Source organism: Nicotiana tomentosiformis, chromosome 5 (genome assembly GCF_000390325.3).
Source record: "Nicotiana tomentosiformis chromosome 5, ASM39032v3, whole genome shotgun sequence".
In the NCBI taxonomy this organism is placed as follows: Eukaryota; Viridiplantae; Streptophyta; class Magnoliopsida; order Solanales; family Solanaceae; genus Nicotiana; species Nicotiana tomentosiformis.
The window spans coordinates 2,853,051-2,861,147 of record NC_090816.1 but is presented as its reverse complement, the minus strand read 5'-3'; the positions used below and the strand labels follow the sequence as shown (position 1 = coordinate 2,861,147).

Here is an 8,097-nt window from a genome sequence, read left to right as displayed (position 1 = left end):
AAAAAGAAAAATATGAATAACTTATGTGAGGTAAAAATACTATTTCTAATAAAAATACTATTTATACCAACTCACATGTACTCTTATAAATCATACACTAGTTAATTAAACTATATTTTTATCCATTAAAGTAATTTAAATATGACAAATTAATATGATTTGCCATAAACGCCATAGCACACCATCACAAACATAGAAGAGAAAGAAGGTTTCACACACATACCTTCCTTCTAAGTCTTCCCAAAGCAAAGCATCCTCTCTCTATTCACACTCACCCCATCTCTCTCTTCTTCAATTTTCTCCTCTCAATTCACAAGCCAAGTATTTGATTCTGTGTAACAACACTCTATGTTTTCATAGGAGGAGAATGCCAGTAGAAATGGAAGGAACAACAAAACCTCCACAAATTTCTGATATGTTTCACAAATTCGCCCATGTTGTCCGTACCAAAACCTTCGAACTCTTCGCCGATGAAACCGGCGAGGAAAACACCTCCAACTCCACTGATGTCTTCACTCTGTTCAACTCCGCTGAGGAATTCATCCCTAATCAAAAAGTCGTCGTTATAAAACCCGATTTCTGCAAATTCCCAGAAAATGAAAATACCCATTTTACTAAATCCCTAATTTCTTCACTTTTTGCTACAATTTCGTCCTTTGAAGCTTCTTATCTTCAGTTGCAAACAGCTCACGTGCCGTTCGACGAAAAAGCGATCGAATCAGCTGATAAAGTTTTGGTATCAGTTCTTCAGAAATTAACTGAAATGAAGAATTTGTATAAGGATTTTAGGAAAAACCCAAGTTGTAATTTTGATGAATTTGTAGGGTCGGAATTGGAATTTCAGGTTCAAGAAAATCAGAGCAAGCTCAGAGTTTTGGAGACTATGGTAAATCAGTTAATGTCTTTTATGGATTCTAAGGATGATGAAGTTTTGATTTTGAGGAAAAAAATGGAAAAATTGGAACTTTTTAATTTCAATTTGTCAAAAAAATTAGGGGTCAAAAATGAAAATTTGGAGAATACCGGTACGAAGGTATTGTGTACAGTTACTGTTTTTGAATCTATGTTGCGCGATTCGATTAAGTTAGTGAATAAATTTTGTAAGTTGTTAATGGAGTTGATGAAAAGAGCAGGTTGGGATTTGGAGAAAGCAGCAAATTCTGTGTATTCTGATGTTAATTATGCTGAAAAAGGACAGTTTAAGTATGCGTTTATTTCGTATATTTGTTTGGGCATGTTTAAGGGCTTTGATCTTGAAGATTTTGGTTTGTGTGATGAAGAAATGCTGTGTAATAGTGATGGTTTAATGTCTGGTGAAAATGATTATTTGAAACAATTACTTGAGCATGTTTCATGTAATCCGATGGAGGTTTTAAGTAAGAATCCTAATTGTGCGTTTTCAAGATTTTGCGAGAAGAAGTATGAGCAGATAATTCATCCTACAATAGAGTCGTCGATTTTTAGAAATTTGGATGGGAAAGAAGTCATAGTGGATTCTTGGAAGTCGTTAAGTGTGTTTTACGAGTTGTTTGTAAGGATAGCAAGTGCGATATGGTTGCTTCATAAGTTGGCCTATTCCTTTAATCCTGTAGTCGAGATATTCCAAGTCGAGAGAGGGGTTGACTTTTCGATGGTGTACATGGAAGATGTTTCGAGGAAAAGTCAATTCCCTTTGAGCAAGACGAGGCCAAAGGTGGGATTTACCGTCGTACCTGGATTTAAAATTGGGAGGACGATCATTCAGACACAGGTTTATCTTACTGGCTTAAAATGCACGGAATAGTGTGAACAAAGAGATCTGTACAGTGGTTTGCAAGTTTCTTTGCTTTGTTGTGCTTTAGTTCATCTAACTTACACCAAAAGATTCAGATTGCTCCATTTGACAGCTAACTCCCTTTGGTAATGACTTCAAAGAATTCTTGTCAAAGTGATAGATGCTGCTGTTGCCAAGGGATAAGCCATCTTGTCTCGCAGCAGAAGTTGGTGGCCTTGCTGGCCAGGGCTGGTATGGATGCTCTTTGTTATTATCGCTAGTAAGTAGTCACTGCCTCACTGGTTAGTCTAATTTGTGTATTTGCTTGCTTAGAATTCCTGTTTCTAGGGGGTTCTGTTAGTCCTATGAAATGTATGTAAAGCACTGATTTTATGGTTTTCTTTTTGTTGTTTTTCTTTGTATTCTGGTTCTTTTTAAATTAGGAAGGTGAGATGAGGTAGTGGGAGTACAGCATATTACACAATCAAAATGTAACTCTTTTAATGTCAATATGACAGTAATTTCAATAGTTAATGAATTCTTTCATTAGTTAGTGTAGTTACTAGTTTTAAAAGTATTGATTTGCTTTAAAGAATTGTTCCTTGTTCTCTAGCCACGTCAATGTATTCCCAACCTTGGTCGTTGATAGTTTGTGGGCTTGATCAACTATTTCTGCACTGCTTTATTTCTACGTGTAGATTACTTATTTAAAAAAAAGTTTATTTTTCCTTCATGTAGATTGGAGATTCTTATCTTGTATGATTATATGTTTTCAGATTCACGAATTGCCTGTAGTTATTACATTGCTATTACTATCTTTCTTGAAAGAAAAGTGTAGTGTTTGTCTCCACTTTTCTGCATGTGTATGAAGGAGGATTAGCTGAAATAGGATGGTCTTTCTTTTTCCATCAGTAATTCATTCTTAATAAGCATGAGCTTTACTTTGAATGTCAATTTATGTAAAGGAAGATAAGCAGAACTAAAACTATCGTGTGTTGCTAAATTTGAGTGAAGGAAATTACCATACAGTTAAGTACTCGCATTTTTGCTTCTCTGATAATTTTAAATGCTACCCAAGAGAAAGGATATTAACTCTCTGATTAAATTCATTTCAAGTGATGAATTGTGTGCATATAATGCCAGAGCAAAAGCATGCATTATGTGCAATTCTATGTCATCCACTGTGAGGGCTCACTTATCAGCAAAAAAATTAATTTTTAGGACTGACTAATTTCATAATACTGTTGTACTTTTGAGTGTCTTCCCATAAGTATGCAATTTTATCATTTGCTGCACATGTCTAAGGGCTTTGATCCGGATGGCATTGGTTTGTATGTAATGGTAATGGTTCAATATCTGGCGAAAATGGTTGTTTGAAACAATTAATTGAGCATGCTTATGTAATTCAATGGAGCCTTTGAGTAGGAAATCTAGCTTTGTGCTATTCCAAGTATTATGAGGATCCATCATGAGTTTTATGCTGGTTACCATCCTACCGCAACCCTCCAAGCCCCGGCAATGTGAGCAAGCGCACACTAGCGGAGTTTGTGTGCTATTCCAGGTACGAGTGAATATTCATCTTACATCAGAATCTTCTAATTTCACCCCCATCTGGATGAGAAAAAAGTCAAACTAGATTCATGGAAGTCGCTCAGTGTGTTCTACGAGTTGTTTCTAAGGATGGCATATTGGCATGTACAATTGGTTGCCTCATAAGTTGGCATGTTCGTTTAATCCTGTAGTTGAGATTTCAAGTTGAGAAAAAGTTGGACTTTTGGATTGTTTACATGGAAGATGTTACAAGGAAAAGTCAATTCCTTCTGAGCAAGATGAGGCCAAAGGTGGAAATTAATATTATACCTGTGTTTTTGTAGTTGGGAGGAGGATCATTCAGCCTCAGGTTTATATAACTGGCTTTATAGTGCTGTAAACTAAGAGAGTACAGTGGTGTGCAAGATCTTTGCTTGATTCCTCCAACTTAAACGGAGAAATTCAGTGCGCTCCATTTGTCAACAACTCCTTTTGGTACCATAGGACGGTGAAGTGATTTGGCAAGCCGAATATGATCCTTGATAGGAGGGTGTGGAGGTCGAGGATTAGGGTAGTTGGTTATTAAGTAATCAGAGTGTATTTCGCTTTTATGGGTGTATTGCTTTTCCACACATGTACTAGTGTAGTCTAGTATTTTTTATTCTTAGAAAATTATTACAACTTGTTGTTTCTTTTGTATCGGTTATCTTGTTTTCTGGTTGTGATTAATGCTTCTCTTTCCCATGGCTTCTTCACCGTATTTCTTTTCCAAAACTGTTGTGTTCATGCTTTCGAGGTTCTATCGGAAATAGCTTCTCTACCTTTACAAGGTAGGGTAAGGTTTGTATACACACTACCCTCTCCATATCCTGCTTGTGGGATTATACTGGGTATGTTGTTGTTTTACCCTTTGGTACTGGTACTATAATTCAAAGAGTTCATGTCAAAGTGATACCTTTTGTTGTACCCTCTCGTTACTTTTTCTTTTTGTTCATTTTTTGGTTCTTTAGCTACGAAATCCCACTTTTCTTAGGAACAGTTTTTTTGTTCAAGTGTATTCTTCTTATCCCTTTTGGAGAGTATCATGATGTAATTATAAAATTACCACTTCAAAGTAAGGTTTTCTTTCTGGTTTATGTGCAAATTAGATTAGTCTTCACATCAACATGTTACTAGTTTAATCAAATTATAATAGTGTTTAAAAGAATTTTTTATATCAAGATTAATCTCAACTCTACGACAAGGTTTCATTTTTAAAAAAAAAATTGAATTGTGGAAGAGACATAACTCAACGTCCTATGTTCCCCTCTCATTGCTTGAAATGTTATTTGCCTGATCATCTTTAACTTGCTTCTTTGGCCAAACCTATATATATATAAACTAGGGCTGTCAAATTTGGCACAAGCTCAAATGATCCGTCCAACCTGCCCAAAGTTAGGTTGGTTATTGACCCACACATTTATTGAACTCATTTAATCTTGACCCAACTCATCTCAACCTATTTAAAGTTGGGCTGATATTTAGCCCAAATTGATCCATGAGTAACTTTGCTAAAATATATTAGAAATAATTTTTTGTGTATAAGATGTCATATATGACCATAACAAAAAAAAGTCTAATTTAGTAATTATACTATTCATAAGAAAATAACACATATTAATTAAAGGAGAAATTTTCATAGTTACTTAAGGATTTGTAAAATATTCAATAATCTACGACTTGGTTTTGAATTACAAATTGTACAATATATATATATATATATATATATATATATATATATATATATATATATATATACACTCTAAAAATATGGTAAATTTCCTATTTAAGGGGAATGAAAATCTGAAACGTATAGTTATTCCCTAAAAATACTCCAATTTGTTAATCATTGATTATCACTATAAACATATTAGGTTACCACTACAACACTACCTCATAACCAACGCTCCATATTCCCTAAAAATAGGTACTACACAGCAGTAGTTCGTATGAAAAGTATCGATTCTTCCATTGTCTCTTTCTGATTCTCCATCTTGGTATACTTAAAGTAAGATCTCTAAGAAACAATGGTGAATATACCAACTCTGATTCAATACAATAGAGTATGGCAAGACGATCGCAGATATGTTAAATTTGATGCCGAAGGAATTTTGATCAATTCTGATGATGGATCATTCTTGTATTTATTTGTAGCTATTTATGCATCGATCAAAGGGTGGGAGTATTGCAAACCAATCGTCGTTGTTGATGACAGTTATCTAAAATCTACACGTAGAGGAACAATAGTCACTGCTTCCAAAGTAGGAGAAATATTCTTCAAATGAAACTACCCAAAAAAAGAATTTTATATATATATATATATCATAATTAACACATAGCATGTAACATTTAATATAAAAAACTCAACGTGAAATAACGTAATATTATGCAATAAAGGTGACGTATTATATATTATATACCAATTTCATAAAAGTTTATATTATATAATATATTGTATACTATATTTATTAGTAGTATACATCAGATAAACTAAAGTAATATTATAAGATGAAGGCATGTTGTATTGTATACTATACCAATATTATATGAGTTTATTATATATAATATATTGTATACGATATTTATTAGTAGTATATATCATATTTTTTTTCAATGTATATATTAGATTTTTTTTCTCTCAATGTATACATCAGATAACTAAAAGTGATATTATACAATAAAGGTATGTTATATTGTATACTTATATACCAAATTCATATTAGTTTGTACTATATAATATATTGTGTACTATCCATACATCATATACATATTAATAATAGGAGAAGAGGCTTGGGATATACGAATCCTTTTAATGGAGAAACTGAAGAATGATTAATACGGATAGATACATTTTAGATGATAGAGAATCTCAAAAGAGAGATATAAGGATATTTTTAGGTGAGAGAATCTCAAGAGAGATATAATAGGGATATTAAAAGTTGTATAATTTAAATAAGTTGTACCTTATGTAATTTTCTAAAAGAAATTATAACATACTTAAATAAGTATTAAATGAGTTGTATTCTATATAATTTATCCACCTTGTTAGGAGATTGATGGAGCAGTATAAGGAGAGAAAGAAGAACTTGCATATGGTGTTCATCAACTTAGAAAAGACATACGATAAAGTTCCGGGGAGATTTTGTGGAGATGTTTGGAGGCTAGAGGTGTATCAGTTGCCTACATTAGGTTGATTAAGGATATGTATGATGGAGTAAAGACCCGAGTGAGGATGGTGGGTGGGGACTCAGATCATTTTTCGATTATGATGGGGTTGCATCAGGGGTCGACACTCAGCCCTTTTTTGTTTGCTCTGGTGATGGACGTACTGACGTGCCACATCCAAGGGGAGGTGCTGAGGTGCATGCTATTTGCAGATGATATTGTATTGATTGACGAGAAGCGAGATGGGGTGAACGCAATTAGAGGTATGGAGGTAGATCCTAGAATCTAATGGTTTCAAGTTGAGCAGGACCAAGACAAAAAACTTGGAGTGTAAGTTTAGTGGAAAGACTCAAGGAGGGGAAAGGGAGGTGAGGCTGGACTCGCAGGTCATCCCTAAGAGAGGGAGTTTTAAGTACCTTAGGTCTATTATTCAGGGGATGGGGAGATTGATGAAGATGTCACCCATCGTATTGGGGAGGGATGGATGAAATAAAGACTCGCTTCCGGTATTTTGTGTGCCAAAAAAGTGTCACCGAAACTTAAGGGTAAGTTCTATAGAATGGTGGTCAGACCAACGATACTGTATGGGGCTGAGTGTTGGCCAGTCTAGATCGCTCAAGTCCAAAAGATGAAGGTAGAAGAGGTGAGGATGTTGAGATGAATGTGCAGTCACACCAGGTTAGATAGGATCATAAATGAGGTTATTCGCGACAATGCGGGCGTGGCCCTTATTGAGGACAAGATGCAGGAAGTGCGACTTATGTGGTTTGGTCATATGAGTAGGAGGAGCACAGACGCCCCGGTGAGGAGGTGTGAGAGGTTGACATTGGAGGGCCTACGGAGAGGTAGAGGTAGGCCAAAGAAGAAGTGGGGAGAGGTGATTAGGCAAGACATGGCACAACTTCAGCTGACCGAGGACATGACCCTTGATAGGAAGGTATGAAGGTCGAGGATTAGGGTAGTAGAGTAGGTAGTCTAGAGTGTTCATAGCGGTAATATTAGCACGCAGTCTCGCTTTCTGTTGGTAGTAGATTTTTATGACTAACCGTTGTTTTCTTTCATTGTTGATCACCTTACTATCTTGTTGTCTTTATTCTGCTTTTATATGGCTTTATGGTACTGTCCCTACTTGTCTATATTTTCATTGATGAGGTGCTTATACTTTCATGAGTCGGGAGTCTATTGGAACAACCTCTCTATCCTAACAAGGTAGGGGTAAGGTCTGCGTACACACTACCCTCCCCAGACCCCACAGTGTGGGATAATATTGAGCATGTTGTTGTTGTTGTTGTATTCTATGTAAATTCCTCCGACTAAAGCTTAGTAAGAGTTGAGCGGGTTGGGCTATGACCCACATTTTAGTCTATCTTGACCCAACACATCTTAGCCCAAATAAAAATAACCCGACCACTTATTAATTCAATCCATTTTGATCCGCCGAAAATCGGTCCAACCCGCCTATTTAACACCCCTAATATAAACCAATTTGATAGCTTAAGACTAAATTTTAGCCTTTTGTTTGTATATATGGCTCTATCGTGGCAAATATCAAACTTTAGGGGTTAATTTAAACTTTTGCAAAGTTGAAATGATATTGGAAAGGATTAACT

At 35.3% G+C, this 8,097-nt stretch overlaps 1 protein-coding gene across 1 annotated transcript; it reads left to right on the top strand.

Moving 5' to 3' along the window:
* The first annotated feature begins 379 nt into the window (after window positions 1–379).
* Window positions 380–1,783, top strand: LOC104092680 (protein GRAVITROPIC IN THE LIGHT 1). The gene has a single exon (XM_033655229.2). It carries the CDS (start codon window positions 380–382, stop codon window positions 1,781–1,783), a length of 1,404 nt encoding a protein of 467 aa, XP_033511120.2.
* Window positions 1,784–8,097: the final 6,314 nt, after the last annotated feature.